Here is a 23,055-nt window from a genome sequence, read left to right on the forward strand (position 1 = left end):
CCAACCTCGCTGCAGTGTGCAGCACAGGCTTTCTGTATAGCTCCAAGCCCCCCTCCCCCCAAATTCTAAAAGACCTAAACCACAAGAGAGAAACCAGTGGATTTTTTTTTTTTTAATGTTAGTAGAAAACAGAGCCAAGAAGACATTAGCTTAATATGTCTAAAAAGGAGATTCATTAGTTAATGATAGTGAAGGAACTAAAACAACCTACTTCTTAAAAGAAGCCTCAATATTATCTTTCTGTAGTATTAATAAATTATTTGTAACACTGGCCTTTGGGTTTGCTAATAAGGTAGCCTGGACTGAGTAAAAGGAAAGTTTTGGACAAATCTTCCCTTTCTTGGAGGGGAACCCTGAGGAACTCAGTCTGCCCATCTCCCAGGGCTGCCCAGGTCGGGGTGAGGCATGAGGATTTCTGCGTGCAGGTCTGGGAAGAAGAGCAGGAAAAGGAGCAGAGGGAGAGTCACAGCTAGGTCACCGTGGCTCGTGTCTTTCAGAGTATCTTGTTCGAACAACTATTTATCGAGATGTGTGTTGTATTGTGCCTCTAGAAGCTCTGTGATTTTGTCAGCTTGCACTCATCTGATTTTATGGATGAGCAGGACAGAGTCATAAAAGTTCCATTGCTTATAACTCTGTTAGCAGCAGACTAAGATATGCGGTCCAGCTTCTATTCTGTCTACGTGAGCAACGTTCTTCTTTACAGCTCTGTCAAGTTTTAAGTTCTCTGTGCATAGTGCCGCCTGATATTTGGTGGATGGGAATAGGTCTCCAGTGACACAAAATAGAGAGTTTTAGTGTCGTAAAAACTTAGTTAAAAGCAAAACACAACTTGAAACCATTTTTGACAACTAAAAAAAGCAATGTAAATGCCTTGTAGAATTTAGTAATATCTGACATGCCTACTTTGTTATTATCTCGCATTTTATCTTTTTGTAATTGAAGTATAATTGCCATACAATATTATATTAGTTTCAGGGGCACAACATAGTGATTCGACATTTATATACATTATGACATGATCGCCACAATAAGTCGTTACCATTTGTCACCATACATAGTTAATACAATATTACTGACTATACTCCCCATGCTGTACATTAGCATTTTATCTTTTAAAAAAAAGAAATTAGGGGGCTTCCCTGCTGGCGCAGTGGTTAAGAATCCGCCTGCCAATGCAGGGGACATGGGTTCAAGCCCTGCTTCGGGAAGATCCCACATGCCGCAGAGCAACTAAGCCCGTGCGCCACAGCTACTGAGCCTGCGCTCTAGAGCCCGCGAGCCACAACTACTGAGCCCATGTGACACAACTACTGAAGCCCATGCACCTAGAGCCCATGCTCCAAAACAAGAGAAGCCACCGCAATGAGAAGCCCACGCACCGCAACAAAGAGTAGCCCCCACTCACCACAACTAGAGAAAGCCCGCGCGCAGCAACGAAGACCCAACACAGCCAAAAATAAATAAATAAAATAAATAAATTAAAAAAAAAAAAACTAGGGACTTCCCTGGTGGTCCAGTGGTAAAGAATCAGCCTTCCAATGCAGGGGACATGGGTTCGATCCCTGGTCGGGGAACTAAGATCCCACATGCTGCGGGGCAACTAAGCCTGCACGCTGCAACTACTGAGCCCACACACCTCAACTAGAGAGGCCACGGGCGGCAAACTACAGAGCCCACACATTCTGGAGCCCGCATGCCACAACTAGAGAAGAGAAAACCTGCGCGCCACAACGAAGAGCCCTCACACCGCAACAAAAGATCCCGCATGCCTCAACGAAGATCTGGCATGCTGCAACTAAGATCCAACACAGCCAAAAAAATAAAAATAAATTAATTAATTTAAGAAAAAAAGAAGAAAGAAATTAAATCTTCCTTTTCCCTGATGTCTTATGTTTCTAGTATTGTGTTTTATTATATAAACTACAGGTAAAAAGGTACCACATTATAGTTAAACTGCAATGAAGTTTATGAAAACAAGCTTATGAATATAAACTTCCTTCCCAGATTATGTAAATGAGGATACATCCATGTATCTTGGGTATTATTAGATGAACTCTTCCATTTATTTCACAAATACTTACTGTGCAATTATGTGTAAAAATAGCATAGTGTTGTAGAAGCTACTAAATAGAAGTCATGGCCTGTTTTTATACCTTGAGATCTTTGTCTACCTCAGTTGTTGGATCTGTTCCCGGAATCTTGAGCCAATAGCAGTGATGTAAACTCAGAAGTTCCAGCTCCTGGTGTTGCTTCATGTGAAGTGATTCCATCACCAGGGCTGCCCCCAACCCTTGCCTACCAGCTTCCTCAGATTATATCTAACCTTCCACAAGGCCACTCCCTACATGAAGTAAAGCCATGACACCACTACCCACTCCTGTTGGCCTCAAGGATAAGGAGCAGCTGTCTCCAGACAACCTCCCTGATAGGAGAAGGAATTCCAAGAGAATCAAGAGTCCACCATCCTTCTGAAGGCTCTCAGGATCATCCACCCTTATTTCTTATTTTCCTTAGTCATTGCCAGAAGCATAAGTCCCCCCATCTGTCTTCTCTCATATTTCATTCCCTTAATGCTCTCTGCCTCCTCCTGTCCTCCCAAGCCCTCTCATTACACCACTTTGGACTTCCATGACCAATTCATTCTGTCTAACTAGGTTCTGCTCATCCCTAGGAGCTCGATTCAAACCCTTCAAACTAGGTAAGATCTTACCTACTCGATGCCTCCATTACTACTTCACATCACTTATCACATTTAATATTACTTGTTCAAGGTTTGATTTCTCATCTAGATTGTAAACTCCATGCGGACAGAAATTATGCCTGTCTTACACTGTTATGCCACCAGTATTTAACACAGTAGCTGGCACATAACAGGAATTCAATAGGTGTTTATGGAATAAAAGAAAGAGGTGAGCAGTGAGAAGAAATATGGTCCCACGTTAGACCTCTGAACATACTTTCCAAGAGAAACATCACGATCATATGATGTTGGCTATACCTCAACTAGAGCATAGATTATGTGGCTCTTTGTGGGTTGGCTCACCTGGATGGATCCTAATCACCTTAGCTCATTATTTCTGCAAAGAAAAGTGCTGTGAGTTCCAAACACATTGATAAATAAATTAGTTAAGTTGGACCTTTCTGTCCTATGGGCTAGAGCACTAACCCTTCAGACCTGTCTAGTGATTTAGAGTATCAGAAACCCTTTTATCTCAAATGTCCAAACTGATTCTCATAACAACTCTCTGAAATCATTAACCCAACTCAAAGTGTATCTACTTATTAGCACATGTTTAAGCCACGTACTGGGTGCGGTGGGCCCAAAGGAAAGAGAACATGATTCTTGTTCCCAGTAGCTCACGTTCTACATACACAGGAAAGATTCTTAACCCCATTTTGCACGTGAGGTTAAGTGACTTGCCTGAGATTACACAGCCTTGAGTAATGGTACTTGCCCACTGCTGTGATGCTTATCTGCTGATACACCAGATGCTACATTGAATAGATTTGGTGCAGTGGCAAGTGAAGATGAAAGCAGGGCCCTTCAATATTTTAGTTCTTTTTTTAAAAAAAAATCTTCTTAAAAACACCCTATCCAGTGGAGCAGTGGTTAAGAATCCGCCTGCCAATGCAGGGGACACAGGTTCGAGCCCCGGTCCGGGAAGATCCCACATGCCACAGAGCAACTAAGCCCGTGCGCCACAACTACTGAGCCTGCGCTCTAGAGCTCGCGAGCCACAACTACTGAAGCCCGCGCGCCTAGAGCCCGTGCTCTGCAACAAGAGAAGCCACCACAACGAAAAGCCCGCATGCCACAACGAAGACCCAACGCAGCCAAAAATAAATAAATAAATAAATTTATTTTTTAAAAAAACCAAAAACACCCTATCCATCCTTCTTTGTTTTATGATAAGCATAGACTTAAAAGAACCCCTGTGTCACTGGAGACAGATGCTAACAGGTGGAGAAAGGCATGTAGGAAGAGCTTAGGCATGTTGCCAGTTGCTTACATTAGCCCTGGAGGATAAGGCTTGTGTGGAGAATCCTTATGGTACCAAGTAAAACAAGTCCACCTTCTCTCCTTTCCTCAGGCCTTTGAGGAGCTGGAGCTACACAGGAAACCACTGAAGAGGCACTGAGCTAAGGCCAACTCACCAGCACCAAGCTGCAGGGCCTTGCTCCATAATGGGGTTCAGCTGCTTAAACAGCCCTGCCTTCCTCTGGCCAGCTACCCAGGCCAGATGATACAATCGTTTACTTGAAGGTTCCTGCATTATAAAACTGCATCAGGGGTCCCTGAGTGATCTGGGAGGCCCAGCTGAGGATCCAGGGAGGCCTGGGAGCTGTCCAGAGCTGTCCAGTGCCACATTTGCAGAGGAGGAAGCCACAGCGTCACTCTGATTCTAAGGCTCCTGTTCACAGGGTCAGAGCTGCCTAAATGACTTAGGAGACCAACGCTTCCAAGGAACTGGAGAAGCAAGGATTCTCTTAGGTCTGCGATCTGGAGTAGGGGCAAGAAGGAGGTGAGCTATGAATGGGAGTGCAGCTGGCAGAGAGAGGCAGCTGAGATTACACAGCCTTGAGTAATGGTACTTGCCCACAGCTGTGATGCTTATCTGCTGATAAACTGGATGCTACATTGAATAGATGTAGGGCATGGAAAGCGGCTCATGTTGCCATAACCCTGTCAGTCAGCATCATCAGCTTCCTTCAATATTAGTTTGATACTGGGTCAAAGAAGCATAGGAGCCTGGGGAGTGATTCCACCTGCCTCAATTCCCCACTCCACATATGTGACTAAGTAGCTATGTGACCTCTTGCAGGTTACTTAATTTTTGGACCTCAATTTCCTCATCTATGAGGAAAATATCAAAATACTTACTTTGGATGACTTATACGAAAGTTAAGCAAGACTCTTTATTCATTCATTCCATAAATACATATTGGGCTTCCCTGGCGGCACAGTGGTTGAGAATCCGCCTGCCAATGCAGGGGACACGGGTTCGAGCCCTGCTCTGGGAAGATCCCACATGCTGCGGAGCAACTGGGCCCGTGAGCCACAACTACTGAGCCTGTGCGTCTGGAGCCTGTGCTCCGCAACAAGAGAGGCCGCGATAATGAGAGGCCCGCGCACCGCGATGAAGAGTGGCCCCCACTCGCCGCAACTAGAGAAAGCCCTGGCACAGAAACGAAGACCCAACACAGCCAAAAATAAATATAAAAATAAAAAAAAATAAAAAAAATAAAAAAGAATACAACTCAGGAACAGCCAGATGGAAGAGATGCAAAAGTCAGGGTAGGTGGGAAGGGGTGCAGAGCTTCCATGCCTTCTGGAGGTGCACTACTCTCCCCAAATCTACATGTGTTCACCAACTGGAAGCTTTCTGAACTCTGTCCTTTGGGTTTTTATGGAGGCTTCATTACCTAGTCATGATTGATTAAATCATTGGCCATTGGTGATTGATTCAACCTCTAGCCCATCTCCCCTCCCCAGAGGCCAGCGGGGTGGGAAAGTCCCAGCCCTCTAATCACATGGTTGGTTCTCCTGGCAACCAGCCCCCATCCTTAGGTGCTTCCAAAAGTCACCTCATTCACATAACAAAAGACACCTTTTTTTTTTTGGCCATGCAAGGGGGGCAGGGGCGGGATAGTTCCCTGACCAGGGATCGAACCCTTGCCCGCTGCAGTGGAAGGGTGAAGTCTTAACCCCTGGACTACCAGGGAAGTCCCACAAAAGACTCCTTTAACTCTCTGAACACTAAGGAAATTTGAAGGATTTGGGGAGCTGTGAGCCAGGAACTTTGGACAAAGACCAAGTACATGTGAAAAATACACTTTGGTCATCTGAATGACCAAATATATATTTCTTACAAATCACAATATCATAAATTTCCACTATCTGCCAGGGATGTTTCCAGACACTAATGATCAGCAATGAAAAAAACAGACAAAAATTCCTAAAATCTCTGCCTTCATAAAACTTACATTGTCTATTTATATTCAATACAATAAATACATAATAAGTTATATATATGGTCTGTCAGATGTTGATGATAATTTTGGAGAAAAATAAAGCAGAAGAAAAGTGGACTGCAATTTTAGGGGTGTCAAGGAAGGCCTTGCTGAAAGGATGATATTTGAACAAAGATCTGAAGGAGGAGAAACAATATATACATAGCACCTGCACAATGCCTGCCATGGAATAGGTACCATGATTTTTGCATTATTACCATCACTGCAATCATTATAATTATTATTCACTTTCTTCTTAGTGTCCCAGAAAAATAGCTAATATAGAACTGGTAGAAACAACTCAAAACACTGATATTAATATTAATACTAATAATGATAATAATAGCTACATTAACTAAGATTGGTTGAACACACTATTATTTACAAGGTCTGAATTACAGAACCTAACTCCAGGAGAATAACTTCTCCAACTCTTGGTGTAGGAGAGATTCTCTTAAAATGCTGATTGGTTTTCAGATTTAAAAAGGCAGTAATCATGTATAGTACTGTCTGGAGTACAGTAGTACAGTATCTTTATTTCAAGCCCAGGGTGTCCGGAAGCAAGTCTAAAAGCAGCGGTGAAGTAGCTGGTACACTGCTAACAAGCACCAAGCGATAACGATTGTGTTTGTTGGACTTACGAACAAATTGGACTTAGGAATGCGCTCTCGGAACAGAACTTGTTCGTTCTGAGACTTACTGTAGGGGACTTAACTGTATTTCCACTTAATTTCAAATGAGTGGATCTGATGGAATAGTAGGAATTATCTGGTATGTCCAAACTTCCTTTGCTTTCTCAGCACTTGTGAAGGTAAAGTAAGAGAATTAACACAGAAAACAGTCACACTATACAGGAATTTTTTTAACTTCAACATTAGTTGAAATTTATAGTGGTAATTTTTAGAATATGCTCTTACTTGGTTGTCTAAGAAAAAACTTGATGGAAAAAATCCCTTCTCTCTTATGCTTTTATCATAGTTTATTTCCACATAACAGCATAACAAAATAATCTTTCCCTTTAGGGTTTTTCTCCTGAAATTCCATGAGCACTGTCTGACCTTGCAGTTCACAAGGTTAATGATTCAACTATAACTTATTAAAGTTAGTTAGCTATACTTTAATTCCTCTTGAAAGGCATTGCATGGCTTTCTTACACTTCAATAGTCTAATAATACAGAGCTATACTAAAGTAAAAAAAAAAAGGCAGTAATCAAACTATGTACTATAAATAACTGATTATATATTTCTCTCAATTTCAGCTAATTCCATTTCCAGAAGGTTCCAAAACTAAAATAAAAAGATAGTTTGAGGCATTATAAAGCTAGTTCAAGAAATTCTAAGTTACATCAGAAATCATTTTCTGTGACTTTGGGAAAAATCACTTCACCTCTCTGGACTTTCATTTTACACTCTAGCACTTGTAAAATAAAATAACTAGATGGTTATCTAGGATTCCTTCTTAAATGTTTTTCTATGACTATTATTAATTACTTACTCAATGGAGACAATGACAGCATTCAACTTCTCAGCCATTGCTTTACACAGTTCATCATAATACCTGATTTCTGAAAGAGACAAAGGAGCAATCACTCACTATAAAGCAGTTTATTTAATACTGTCCATTCTTAAATTCTGCTAACTATGGATTGTTTTTAGACTTGGACTTAAGTTACTAATAACAAAAACAATAAAAAGTAAATATGAACATATACCTCATTAACAGAGCTACATGTACAAATGTTAAATATTAATCTGGTTTCTCATAAAATGCAATTACTATAAAATAACAGGAAATCCATATTAGATTACCTTTGAATGTATTTTTAACTAACTAAAAAATTATTTCATAATGGACTATGTGAAGTGCATCAGATTCATTCTGAATTTGTAGTTCTTCAAATGTATGCCTTTCCAGAAATCATAGAAAATAAGCAGTTTCCTCCTTAGAACCAAAAAATTTTTCTCTTTTAACACCATCATTTGCTGTGATTCAGAAAAGTCACCAATTTGAAGAATACGGTATTCCGTTTAAACCAACACAGAACAAATAGAATTTTAGGAAGTCTTAGCATTTCTTAGAAAGAGAATCCAAAGGTTTGCAGTGACAGAAGCAATTTTAATATGTAAAAATTTAATCCCTTAGGCTGTTCTTTTAATATATTAATGTTTTTATAATATATTAAGAGCTGGATTGTGTCAACAGAAAGCCAAATACTACCTTATTTATAGGTTTTCCAAGGCAGTCTAAGAACCAGAAGTTCAATAACTACATAAACACCTGCATACCTACCTCCAGCTCTTCCTCTGGCAGAAGTGATCAGTCAAAATTATGTGGAAAAGGCCAGGCTGACTCATAATCCATACCATTCCTGGCACTTATACTTCCTGGCCTCTGATGTACTGATACTATCTCACCTGGCAAGTGTCCAGTGCTACAGATGCAATCTTTTCTAGGGCAGAGACTCTGTCTTACTCAGTTCTGTATCCCCATCACCAAGCACACATTAGGGTGACCAGAGGTCCAGGTTTGCATACAACTCTTTGAGTTTTTGTACTGAAAGTCCTGCACCCTGGGAAACTACTCAGTCCTGGGCAAACCTACATATTCAGTAATCATCTTATGGAAATGTGAACAAATCAATGAATAAAAGAATAAATGATGAATATGGAGCTAAATGAAATGAGATTACTAGGAAAAGTTATACTTTTTGGCCTTTGCTGCATTAAAAAAAAAAAAAAAAAGACAAACTAAAACAAGTTGCCATCGCCTTTAAACTTAGGGGATGCCAAAAGCTCTGGGCTGAAGATGAGAAAGTAGCACCATAATAATTACAAGCAGAGATAAGGCCCTTATTTCCTCCTTAGTATGCTTTTCACTAGGCTGCCCCCCTTGGCTGCCTGACATTTTTAATGTGTGCTCTGCTCATGAACTAAATACTAAATGAACCAATACTAAAGAGAATGTTCTTGAACTTTGCAAGGTCATTTCCTTTTAACTTTGGCATGTTTTATATTTTCATCTTTGTTTTCACAAGCAGATGAAATGTTGATGAGTTAACGTGTATTCAGAAATACTTGTTCTATTTCATAGAAAGATGTCTTTAAAACCCAAGTTGGCATAGAGCTACAGATAATTGCCTCATATTCTGGCCCAGGGAAACTTTACCTTGTTTTGGTGCAGAAAGCAACTTCAGTACTTCACAACAAGTTAGTCTAGGATTTAGGTTACAGGAAATATTTTCAAAACAGTTTGCCTGAATTAACAAACAAACAGGCAAAACCCTTGATGTAGGGTAGCTATATAATCAATCATCCAAACCAGGACCCTTTCAAGAATGGAAAGGGGGGACACTATGAATAATTTTGCTGAGACAATAGGGATAACTGGGACTGCCAGGGGAACCAAGTCCAGTGGCCCCCTTCTTACCCAGTAAGAAAGTCAATTCAATCACACATCTCTGTGGGCCAGCTACAACCCCAAACAACCTGAACATAACCAGGACATACTTGCACTTGCCAAGGCCCAGCCTCCTCCGTGAATGTAAACAACGCTGCGTTTCAGCGGCTCTTCTGGCTTTGCAGAGCCTTCAAACACTCTGACTTCCACACCGTCAAAGTCAGTGTCAGTTACTTTCACCTGAGCAGATGACCACGCGCTTTTCTTGCCAAAAGAAATGATGATGAAGTTCAGCGCGAGCAGGTGATGGCTGAGGCCCAAGTAGTGTATCAGGTTGCTCTGCAGGATGAGGGGGGAATGAGGGAGAGTGTGTGTCAGCTGAGTTATCACCTGAGCCACACTCACCAACCCTTCAGTGTTCAAATTCTTACAAGCAATTGTCGCTGCCCTTGAGGACTCACTGGCTACTTTTAGTACAATAACAAATCATATTTACCTTTCGTTTTCAGAGCTTCGAGAGTATTTTCATCTGAAAATATCAGAGTAAATCTCCTTTGATCTTCAGATAGTCTCTGAGAGGGAAATGTGTCATCAGTCTCATTTTATCAAGAAGGTTTAGAAATTAGCTGAACTTGCCCATTTCGCTGGATAAATGGCAGTTCTGCGACTCAAACCTAGGAACTGTGAATTCCAGGATTCAGTCCCTTCCCCTGACCCCTGCCCACTCTAAATCAGCACATCACAGTTCCAATAACATACTAGGAACGGAGGAAGAATACTTTATTTGAATACAAATAGAAGAGAGGAGAGTTTTACATTTACTATAAGTATTTTTAAAGTGTTTTTAAGCTTATATATTTAAGTGTGTCTGGTTGTTTTGAGAGTAAGAGAAAGGAATGAGTGTGTGAGAGGGAAGGAGCAGAGTCAACTGCAGCCCTGGCATTTAGAAGCAGACCAGCTCAGACACAACCAGGAGCTTTGCAGAAATGTACAAAGAACATGCAGCCTGTTGTCCCTTCCCTTTTGAGCCCTGAGGGCATTGAGCGCTGCATTAAGTGTTCACAGGAAGTTATCTGGTTGGAGAGGAGACCCAGGCCATCCACCCAGCAAAGACCCTGTGGAGTGTATTCCCTCTTTCTACTTCTTATACAAGCTCTTCCTATTGAGTACACTTATAAAACTGACCTCCCTGCGAGACCTACTGGCCATGTTTCAAAGTCAGAGAATTAGAAGCCATCTGGAAGCCAGTGACTAGTTAAGGTAGAGAGGCCCAGGAGTGTCACAGAGTGATTAGAAACCTTCCCAGCACAGGTGCGTGAACTCAGATACTGTTATCGCCTAGTGGATCTCAAACCTTGAAGGGGAGCAGCTGTAGAGTAACAGTGCCCTTCTGTAGAATATGAAACAGAACACTGATGATTAGTGAAATATTTAATGCCTTCATAAGATCAAGAAAACAGTGTTACTACTAGAAATGAGAACTGTATGTAGTCTGCAATACACCATAATACAGCTTCCCAGCATGTACATGGGGCACACTGGTATGCCTTGAAGAGGATACAGATGTGCTGTGACACTGATCCCCTCAGTCCCTGGGCAGGCAAGTTCCTGAGCTGTTTACCCCGGTGTCCCATATAAAATTGTATACATACACCCTGCTGTGAAAAGAGCTGGAAAGACTGCATTATAAAACCATTAGCGAGTGTTCATGAAAAACAAGAACAAGAGGCAATTTATCTGACCATGAACAGCTTTTCCAGTAATTCTATTAATATTCATTTGCTGGAAATATAAGCAACAGGAAAGCAAATGAATATTAAGAAAATAATTCAATTTCTATACGTACAATTGACCAATTTATTGAAAAAGTTAAAACAACTGTTAACGTTCTCGATACGAAACAAACAAATGTGAGTGTGTGCGCGCACACACATACAGAGGGATCTAACCACAAGTTTAAGGGTTTAAGGTCTTTGGCAAATTGGGAAAAAGCAATCATCACTTAAGTTTCGTGGTAACACGTCAGTCTAACTTGGGGAATATGGAGATCTGCCAGGGCATGGCTGAGAATGTATTCACTAAGATTTCTAGAGTTCACACAATAAACCCTTGTCAATTAACAGAGAACACGCAAGATCCATTCCATTTCTCACAGGCCAAGTAGCTTGATAGGCATCAAATAATAAACTATGAACAAAGAAATGGCAGGCTTGGCTCTGTTACTTTCTGAACTATATATATATATTTTTAATTTTTAAAAAATTAATTAATTAATTAATTTATTTTTGGCTGTGTTGGATCTTCGTTTCTGTGCGAGGGTTTTCTCCAGTTGCGGCAAGCGGGGGCCACTCTTCATCGCGGTGCGCGGGCCTCTCATTATCGCGGCCTCTCTTGTTGCGGAGCACAGGCTCCAGACGCGCAGGCTCAGCAATTGTGGCTCACGGGCCCAGTCGCTCCGCGGCATGTGGGATCTTCCCAGACCAGGGCTCGAACCCGTGTCCCCTGCATCGGCAGGCAGACTCTCAACCACTGCGCCACCAGGGAAGCCCTGAACTATATTTTTTGTTAAATGAAGACTTCATTGAATATTTAAGACAAATCACATGAGTTTCTTCAACTAAAGGAAAGCTGTAAAACAAGTGAGTTGTCTTTACAAGGTGGATTAGAGAAGAGTATTCATTTTCATAGAATCCACCCCTGGTTTCCTTTATGTGTACTGCATGCTCTGAGTGCATGCAGACTTGCCTCAATCTGCCCATACCTTTCCAGAAGCACCTCTGCTGTATTAGCTTATGAGCACTTGCATTAATAGAATTTCTGAACAACTATCTGCATTGTTCACAACATTGACAGGGTGGTGTGGGAGCAGAAGTGCTCATTGGAGAAGGGATAGTTTGTTTATGAAGGAGAAGATAGGCAGATGGGTGTAAGAAAGGCTGGATGGGTGGGAAAAGAAGAATCCAGAAAGGTGTTAAAATAAAATTGTGCTAATGTTTGGAATTGTATTGATAAATTATAGAATGAAAAATCATTATCCTACAGACAATATTGACTTTGTTTCAAAATTTGAAAATGAAGAGAATCAAGCAGTAATCTGTCATTAACCAATTTATCATTACTATTATTAATAACAATAGTTATCACTGCCTGAGTGCCTACAATATGAGGAGAGGTTGTTGAATTCTGGCTACAGTTCTGTTATTTTCCTCCTTGTGAAGAAGAGAGAAGTTTAGAGACTAAGTAACCAGTATAGAAGCTGGATTCCTGGAACTATGAGAGGGCTGCAGGACATACAGAATTACCCTAGAGATGCTGGTTGAGAACAGTGTGGGCCCAGGAAGCTGCTCTGAGTCCTATCCAGGATAGGATGAAATTCATATGTGTATGTGCTGTCATGTGGCATGATAAAACTGTGAATGGTATCTAACTTTTTTCCCTAATATCTGTTTCCCTTAGCTCCTCTCACTACTCCCCTCCCATCCCTACTGTCCAGCAAGTAAAATCAGTAGCCAAGCCTTTATGTAGTTGTTACTTCAGGGAAGGGATATGAGAACAAATAGCAAAGAAACAGAAATGTCTTCCTGCTTTTGATTTTCAAAAGCCTATATCCTTTGGAGAATTAAAAAAGACATTGATTTAGGAGATTACATGATGAGTAAGAAGTCTCCTAGAATAGAAAGTGATTCTCCGAGCTAGGTGGTGGAAGAGGGGAGGAGAAATTATTAGAGATGAAATGAGGAATGAACGGATTGATATCTGAGATCCAATGAAAAAAGAACCTTGGGACACAGCAACCCTCAGATATGTCTATGGAATCTGAGAGCAACAGACATGTGCCCCATGCCCAGACAGAACCGTGGAAAAAGGCAAGACTCTAGGGAAGAGTGACCGCAAGGTATGTTTAGGAAGGTGGTGCCTCAAATGGCCTCAGAGAGCCCCTCAGGCTCCAGCTTGTGCAGGAGCAGCAGAATGACTCCATGTGTCCAAAAAGGTATAAAAATAGGAAGGCTGCATAAGTGTCTTGCAGATGGGTCTGAGACAACTTCTCCATTATCCGTGGCCCACTACATGTTCTCAAGAGTCTAACAGGAACAGAAGAGAGCACTAATGGACCTGAGGGGCTCTTATAAATAAGAACAAAGGATATCCCAGGGCAACTTGTAGGAACCAAACACCATGGACCAGGTGGAACATGAATGTGGGCTAAGGATGAGTACCCAGATGGCTCCCCCCATGCATTATGCCTCAACATCGCATGAGACACTTCAAAACCTAAAAGAAAACAGTGATGGGGGAATACCCAAATTCATTGGAATTAAGTTCTACCTAAAGAATGAAGGCTCAAAATATAGATCAAGTTATATTTCTTGCATCCTTGAGTTTGTGAAATGAGATACAGATCCACCCAAGAAACACTCTCTAGTTAACAAAGTTTCCTGAAACCTATTTAGAAGTACCTGGAAAACTCCAGTAGCACAAAGAAGCAAGCCAAGTGTTAAGAATTTCACAGGTTGTGAATTGACCCAGTCTTGGCTAGTTGAATTACTCCAGGGCAGTACTAGAGGTCTTAAAACTTGCCCCATAACCATTTCAGGCTCTAGAAGGGAATTCTGCCTGAGGAGGTGGAAGGGATGAAGGGTACTCTGTTACACCTCAGTAGAACCAGATACAGCAAAATAGGTGGCCACTGGCTCCCTACCCAGGTCTGATGACCAAAGGTCAGAGGACAAGCAAAAATCAAAGGTGGCCAAGCAGAATCTATACTCTGCTTATTAAAATATGTTTGTTGTTAGTTTATGAATGGGGTTGTTCTCTGCTAATTCATTCACCATACAAATTAGAAAATCTATTCAACGGGCAGGGAAACTTAAGGGGGAGAAAAAGACCATATTCTGGAGCTCAGGGAAACAGAGGAGAGCCAAGACTTGTAAATGAATAGCTGATGTTAGTTAAGCAATACAAGCTTAGTAAGAGAAACCTAGATAAAGGGTTGCACAAGCCCAGAGAAGGAAGGAATTACTTATGTCTGTTCGTTCTGGGATGAAATCCGATAAGGCATCTATTCTGAATTGTGCCTTAATAGAAGACGAAGTGCGAGTAGCAAGGAAAAGGATAGGAAACCAAGATGCCAAAGTGTCGGGCAAGTGTTATAATTCAAATGCCTATGGGAAGAAAAACTAAGTAAGGCAAGTGTAGGCAGGGGGAGCTGGCAATAAAAGGCTCAGTCTAGGAGGCAGGTAGGGAGCCAAAGTCAGCAGCACAGACTGCAGACTGAATACCTGGTTAAAAGCCCATCTCCCCCGCTTTCCAGCAATGGGGTCTTGGGCACGTTCCTCACCCTCTCTGTGCCTCAATTTCTCACCTATAAAACAGAAATGACATATTAACTGGTTCAAAATACTGTTGTGAAGCTTAAAAAAGTAAAAACCCCTACAACAGTGCCTGGCACATACCAAGCCTTCTATGAGTTGGTTATCGTTACTGTCACACCTCTGATCCGGAAGATCACTGCATGAAGAAATGTGAGCCCAGGGACGGATAGCTCGATGTTTCCAGGGAAGCTGAGACTATCATTTTCTCCCAGTATGTACATTTGTTATTAGGACCCCAATGATCACCAAGTTCTGAAATTACTACAGGTGAAAAAGATGTCAAATAGTTATTTCTAAAAAGTTCATCTGTATGTTCATGTCAACGTGGGAGGGAGAGGTGGGGAAAAGCCATAGTACACTGATATTACACACATCAATAACTTAGCATGTGGTCAAATTTCAACATGAACCAACCACATTAAATAGTTAGAGCATCTATTATAACTCACTACCTGCTTCATTTCTCACATTCAAAGTTTTGCATTCCATGCCAGTGGTTCCCCAACTTTTCCAGTGATGGCCATTTCATTCTGTCAAGCAGCTTTTAAATTCTCCCCTCCAGATTCTGCTCTCTTCCTGCCTATTACAGGAAAACAATTTCGTAAAACACTTACGTGTATGAAAATTTATGGTCACATTTTTTTAAACATTGTAAAGTTTGAGTATACTTTAAAATGCAGATTTTTTTTTCTATTGGTGCACAAATGATATGACTTTCACTTAAGACCACGGTACAGATCACCTGTGATTCACTAATGCAGCACTTTTGTTCTACAAACAACCTCAATGTTTGCGCCAAGAAACTATCAAAAGTCAAGTAACTATAATTCAACAAGTGTTAATTAGGCACCTACTGTATGTAAAGATTCTGCTACATGTTACAAGGATACAAAGATGGGTGAAAGATGGACTGAGAACTTACGTAGCTAAGAATTTAAATCTTGATTGACTCCCGCAAATTTCCATCTGTCCTTAAGTTTTCACAGTTCTCTGAACTTTCTCTAAGACTTTAACTTTTAAGGGAAATCCTCTGGTTTTAAAGCATTGATTCAGATTAATTTTTTTTTAAGTTGCAGACCAAACAAAACTTGCCTGCAGGCCAAATCTGGACTAAGGGCCACAAGCTGCAACTTCTGATGTAGAGGACGATCCAGTCTTACTGCAGGTGCAGCTGTAAAGTTGGTGGCAGATGAAATGCTCTTAGTTGTTAATGGTTAAACAACAAAGATTTTGGACATTCTTTTTAACTTTTTATTTTATATTGGAGTATAGTTGATTAACAATGTTGTGTTAGTTTCAGATGTACAATGAAGTGATTCAGTTATACATATAAATGTATTTATTCTTTTTCAAATTCTTTTCTCAATTAGGTTGTTACAGAATACTGAGCAGAATTCTCTGTGCTATACAGTGGACACTTTTTAATGAGACTATACTTTGGGAAAAATTATGCAGCTGAGGTGTACTCAGTAGATTGGTGGGAGAAGAGACTAGAGGGCAACAGCTATCATAGTTTGGCAATTGTCCACAGGAGAGAAATGAAGGTCTGCCCCAGGAGAATATAAAGGAGGGAATATATTCAAGAGAGTTCACTGAGACAGAGTTGATAGGCCTTGGTAACCGCTCACAGAGTAGTATATGGGATCAGGTAGGCAGGCTGGTAGGACACAGAGAAAGGATTGAAAGATCCTGGAGGGTCCTCACTTGGAGTATGAGAAACAGAGAACACAGGCAGAACAGTCAGCGAAAGTAAGAAAAGTTCCATTTTAAAATTATTCCATTTAAAGCCAATGGAACATCTAGGTAGATAGGTCCAAAAGACAGATAGCAAATGCAGGGTCAGAGATTCAAGGAGGTCAGGCCTGGAGGAAGAGCTCAGAGGTAACTGTTAACAACTCAGACAGTAGTAAGACTCAGGAAATTTAGTGAAGAGACAGAACACAGTGACAAACAAATAGACCAGTGAGGAAAACATTCTTTGACAGGCTGAAAAGAAGAATCTAGAGGGAGAAATCCAAAGAGTGGCAAGAGGAAAACTGAGAGTGAATCAGAAAGTAAAAGTCAAATTTGGAAGAATTTTTTTAAAAGACTGATAATTTGGCAATTTGAGGGAGCTAAGGACTAAAACAATGGCCATTAACATAATTAGGAAGTCATCACTACTAGCCAGGAGAAGTTTTAGGCACACTGTGGAGGCATAATCCAATTATTTCAACAGCCTCGTCATTGCTAGCTGTGCATTCCGAGTACTGCTCCCTTAAAGATTTAATGGCTGTACCAACCTTTTGGCTTTGTCAAGATCTTCTCATGCCTCCCATTCCAACCTGCAGAGAATTCCCGTGTTCATGGTTGCTCAAGCCAAGTGGTAAAAGTGTCAGTCCAGGCTAAATGATACTCAGGAATTACAGCACCATATCAGTCTTCCTCACTCATGTGCAAAACTGGTCTAATTTCCAAGCTTTGTGTTAGGCAAATCTAGAAAACTGGTTAGGAGCAAACACTAGGAAGCTTGACTGCCTAGGTTTGAATCTTATTTCTACTACATACTGGTGGTTTGTCTTAGTTAATGTTCCTATGCCTTAATTTCCTCATCTATAAAATGGGAATAAAAAATAAAAATAAAATGGGAATAATAGTACCTAACTCACAGAGTTTTTCTGAAGATTAAATCAGTTAACATGTAGAAAGCACTTAGAACAGTGCCTGCCACATAGCAAACACTACGTAACTGTTATGATGATTACCAACTCATAATTAATATTGTGAAAGTGTTACTTAGTTTTTATCCCACAGAACAAACTGGACAATATTTAGGTCTAACTTACTGTTAATTACAAACTTGACAATATTTAGGTCTAACTTACTGTTAATTAAGACTAACTAGAGTATTTAGAGAATGTTTGCCTAATTTATTAAAATTTACAAATTAAATGTTTAGAACAACTTGACTTGCTTTTGGCCATCAGTAACTTTTATGTTAACTTGTAATTTATGGTTAACTTGTAAGATCCAAGCATATCTTCTAATGAATTTGAGATATCATAAAGTTCCCCAAAAACTCTAAGTGATTTTTTTAGTTCTCTTTGTAATAAATATATATCATATAGAACTTGTAGACGGAGAAACACTGGTAGCATCAGAACCTTAAAGAAATTGCAAGTGACCTGGAAAGAAAAATTAGATTTATAGGCTCATTTCAGAGATGGAAGGGGTAAGAGGGGGTGTGTAAAGGGTTGACTAAGAAGCTACTGGAATGGCCATCCTTCAGAGAAAGAGACCCAGAGGCAAGATTGAGTGCCCAGCCCAGGGAAAAAAGAAAAAAAGGCATAACTGTCCTACAAATGTGAAAGACATGAAGTTGTGACACAGACAAGTTCTTACATGGGCTGATTCCAATCCAACCTCACTTTTGGAGGTCGAATAGAGCTAATCACACATTTCTTCTAATGTTACACAATTCAGCCAGCTGGCCAGCGCTCCACCTCTGAGAGAATGGATAAGAGATTGAATGGATTCCTCACCACTGGAGGGAAGCTGCTAGGAAGCTGGAAAGGTAATGCAAGGTAACAGAATCAGGTCCTAGCCCTGCCTCTTACCAACTTTGTTGGTTATGCAAAGTTATTATGTCATTCTGAGCCTCAGGTTTTTCCCGTGTGTTAACAAAATCAAATCTCATCCCCTTTCATTTGGTTATTGTGAGAATGTAATTAAAACACCTAGCACATAGTAGGCATTGGTGTATCTTATTTTATTCCTTTAAGCCAGTGGTTCTCAAAGCTGGAAGCATATTAGAATCACCTGGAAACTTTTAAAAATTACCAATGCCTGAGTCCCATTCCACACCTATTAAACAATGATCTCTGGGAATGTGACCTAAGGCATAGGTATTGTTTTCAGCTCTCTAGGTGAATTCCTAGAGGAATTCCTTGCATACATAGCAAAGTTGAGAATCACTATGTAAATCAACAAATTCATTCGACCAACATTTAAGTACCTATTTGGTCCTGACTGTTCTATGCATTGGGGGTACAAGGATGAACAAAGCACAATGGCCTATTTTTGAGGAACATATAAATGTGGGAACATCCTAGACATAATGGATGATTATGATATGATGTAGAAACTTAAAAAGTAGAGATATGTACCTTAAAGTACAAAAGTATGTATCAGTATAACCAGCTTAGGAGAGAAGAGACGGAGTCGGCCTCCTCTGGTTGCCTGGAGATAGTAGCAGCTGATTGAAATGACTTTAATGAGTGATCAGTAGGCTGGTGAAGGAGAGGAGGGTGGGGAAAGGCACACAGATGTCTGTGGTTGTGGGGCATGTGGGCCACACTTCAGTCTCCTGCCCGTCAATCGTACTTTGCTTTGCAAGTGTTCAGCATCACCCTCCTCCAGTAAGGATAAGAAGGCATCGAAGTCCTCTTTCCTAGTCCCACCCAGATTACAAGGATAAAAACATCCCTTTATTTGCTGGGGGTTGGATCTCTAATCTAACTCAACTCTGATGAAAGGATGGGGCTCTGCTGGCAGGCTTTAGGCTACATGGTAAATTGCACCAAAGAGGGAAAGTCAATTTGCTCAGGGAAAGGAGGAATCATAAAGTTGAATAAAATAAAAATGAAACCTTAGGGAACACCATCCTTTAGAGGGATAGCAGGCAGGAGAGAAGAATCGATCATTAAAAGATCCCTCCTCCACCCCCAAAAGAAGAGGAAGTAATTATTATCATGGCAAGAAAAATAAAAGATTGGAGAAGTTCAGCAGGGCAGAGAGTTTCAAGAGCAAGCTGTTAAATGTCAGCAGAGGGACTTCCCTGGGGGCACAGTGGTTAAGAATCCACCTGCCAATGCAGGGGACATGGGTTCAAGCCCTGGTCCAGGAAGATCCCACATGCCGCGGAGCAACTAAGCCCATGTGCCACAACTACTGAGCCTGCGCTCTAGAGCCTGCTGGCCGCAACTAGTGAGTCTGTGTGCTGCAACTACTGAAGCCCGTGCGCCTAGAGGCTGTGCTCTGTAACAAGAGAAGCCACCGCAATGAGAAGCCCACGCACCAAAACAAAGAGTAGCCCCTGTGCGCAGCAACGAAGACCCAATGCAGCCAAAATAAATAAATAAATAAATTTATTTAAAAAAAAAAATGCCAACAGAGAGGAAAAGTAGGTCAATGGTGTTGGCAATGGGGTCATGGGATCTTGGTGAACCCAGCAAGTACAGTTTAGTCAGAGATGTGGGCCTGGAAGCCTGATTGGAATGGGTTGCAAAGTACATAGGGGTGAAGAAATAGATACAGTGACTGTAGACAGTACTTTCACTGTAGAGATAAAGAAGGCAATAGGACAACAGCCTGAGGGAAACAGTAAAGAAAAACCTTTTTTTTTTTTTCCCAAGATGAGAGACACTTAAGCACACTTCTAGGGAAAGAGCCTGTGAACAAGGAGAAACAAAGGTTACAGAGGAGAAAAGAAATGATGTGTGAATTAAGATCCTGGAGGATGAAGGGGAGCTAGGATATAGAAAACATAAGGAAGGGTTAGACTTGGGGGAAGCTGTAAGAGAGGAGTATATAGGAAGCAGGGAGGAAAGCAGAGAAGATCTGCCTCTAAATAGAACTTGATTTCTGTTGGGTCAGTTCTACCTGTACCCTAGAGAAGACAGTGACTTTTCAAAGACTACCCTCTTTGAAGGCAACCCATTACAATCTGGCTTTCAGCCCCATATCTCTGATGAAACTGGACTTATTAGGTTCACCAATGACACCATGACCCCACTGCCATCACCAATGACCTATTCGGCGAGCATTTAATAACTTGCTCTTTCATATGTATGGAAATATGTTAATATAAATGTTTCAGACATTACATGAAATTTCTAAAAATCCTATATGTTCTGGTATAATGTTATAAGTAATAATCCTAGTTATTACTTTAAAATGTATATCTCAGAAATAACTAATTTTCTTGTCAACTGCATTATTATGAACTTTCATCAAATCTTTAACCGTGGTCATTTTTAAGTCTTTTGTCATTTACAGAGAGTTCTGGGTGTACTCTGATGATTTTGCAAATATGTTCCTATAAAAGGGTTTCATCTTCAAGAAATTCATGGAAAAGACTCTGACAAGTACAGGTTTCTGGTAACTGACTGTACTGCTGAACTGAATGAATAAGCATTTTCAGAACTCTAATGAAAAACTGATGAACTCATAAAAGTACTAACAAAAGATCAAGATGAAAAAAAAAATTAATTACATGGGACTGAGTGAACTGATGAGGATGAGTATAATTTGTGTGACTTTCTGTCTGAATTTAAAAAAAAAAAAAAAATCCCACAAGGACTCAGAGGCAAAAAATATACAAATCAATTTTCACTGCAAAGTAAAGGAGCTGTTACAGTGAAGAATTACTGGACTGAATGTCAATATTATGACATAGTATGAGTGTGTTTCATGTTTGGTAATTGCAATCATTGTTGCTTTTGTTGTGGTCATCCACGTACAATGCTTGGTGTCAGTCTATTTATCTCTTGTAAAAATAAAATACAGTGTGTGTGTGTGGAAAAAAAATAATAATAATAACTTGCTCTTTCTTGAAGCTCTCTTCCTCCTGAACTTCTCTAGTCTCTTGCCATGCTAATAATTAATTCCTCCTTTTTTTCTTTTGGGTTTTTAATTGATTGTTTCTTCCTTTCCTGTCCCTTGGCCCTGTAAATGATGGTTTTCCCCAAGGTTCCATTTTTTATTTTATTCAGCTACATAATTCCTGCTTTCCCTGAGCAGACCAATGTGCCACCATGCCATAATGCCTGGCATATAGGAAGTGCTTACTAGCAGCCTAATAAATTAAATGGCTACGATCTCTATCCATATGCTGGTGACTTCCACATCTCCCATCCATGATCTGTCTTTCTTAAGCTCTGGGTTCACTTTTCCAACCATCTCCAGGATTATAGCCTATATGCTCTTCAAAATGAACATGTTCTACACTTGCTTCTCCACTCCTGACTCAGCAACTCACTCCATTAAATTCTCAATGAGTGAACTGACCATAAATCTAGCTTCCAAGCTAGAAATCTTAATATTTTCTTCAGTTCCTTCCTTCTCTCACAGGATATCTAATCAGTCATCAATTCATGTCAACTCTACCTGCCAACATTTTCTGAATCTAGCTCTACCCCAAGACTCTAGCCCGACTCCCATAGCTGCCTTGATTAGATGCTCATCATTTGCCTACTAACTTGAATTCTAGAGAGCACTTCCTTTCTCTATAACCTGCTCCACACTGCTGTCAGGGTTCTTATCCTAAAAGACTGACCACAATACCTGGCTGCTTAAAAACTTCCACTGACTTCCGGTTTCCTACAGAAAAAAACAAAATCTGAACTTGACATTCCAGTCTGGTCCCTCTCTACATTCCAGCTCCATTTCTCACTACCCCACCCCTTGTACTTTCTAGTCCTCTAGAGTCAAACGTACCCAGGCATAACTTGCATAACTCAATTTTTTTCAGTACCTGCTATTCTCTTTGGCAATACCCTTCAGTTCTGTGCTGAAGCCGGCTCTTGCCATGTCACGAAAACCAACTTGTTAAATGTACAAGTCAGTTGACATCAGGTCAGTAGCTTGAAAGTGACCATGGGGGTGGGGTGGGTATTTATATCATGGAAATCAGCAATAGCTCCAAATCAGCGTTTCCCCACGCCGCACCCCCAGAGAGCACTCCACTGCCTCTACTTCACCCTTCCCCATCCCCAACTCATCCAGAGCACAGCATTTTAGGGTGTGGATGATAAAGGCAGTCAGCCAAGGTTCAATCCTGGCTCTGATACTTGCTAGTTGGGTAGTTCTAGGCAAGTCACAAACTTCTCTATGCCTCAGTTTCTTCACCTGTAAAATTGGGGTGATCATAATACCTATATTTTATAGTGATTTGTAAAGGATACCTGGCATAGAACTTAGTACGTAAGTTCTCATAATGTTACCTCTTTTCATTTGCTTATGTCAGGGCTTCATAGCACTTCAGTCTGTCCTATAATGAAGTCTCGCCACCTTAGCTCAGCTCTGGTAACTCACAAAGTAAATCTCACAGTAGCTTGGAGCCAGGCTGAATCATCAGCTGCCATGTTTCTAAACTGAGAGCTATGTAAGGACTTCTGGGTAGCAGAGCCTTTTTTTTTTTTTTTTTAATACATTTAATTAATTAATTAATTATTTATTTATTTTTGGCTGTGTTGGGTCTTTGTTTCTGTGCGAGGGCTTTCTCTAGTTGCG

At 40.7% G+C, this 23,055-nt stretch overlaps 1 protein-coding gene across 1 annotated transcript in view; it reads right to left on the minus strand.

Moving 5' to 3' along the window:
• Positions 1–23,055, minus strand: part of NCEH1 (neutral cholesterol ester hydrolase 1) — a 66,258-nt gene that overhangs the window by 11,599 nt on the left and 31,604 nt on the right. Inside the window, exons 2-3 of the mRNA XM_059920539.1 lie at positions 9,523–9,751; positions 7,511–7,580 (exon numbers count right to left, since the gene is read on the minus strand). Coding sequence (XP_059776522.1) covers positions 7,511–7,580; positions 9,523–9,751 — 299 coding nt within the window. The remainder of the gene's footprint in view (positions 1–7,510; positions 7,581–9,522; positions 9,752–23,055) is intronic.

This window comes from Balaenoptera ricei, chromosome 4 (assembly GCF_028023285.1).
Source record: "Balaenoptera ricei isolate mBalRic1 chromosome 4, mBalRic1.hap2, whole genome shotgun sequence".
In the NCBI taxonomy this organism is placed as follows: domain Eukaryota; kingdom Metazoa; phylum Chordata; class Mammalia; order Artiodactyla; family Balaenopteridae; genus Balaenoptera; species Balaenoptera ricei.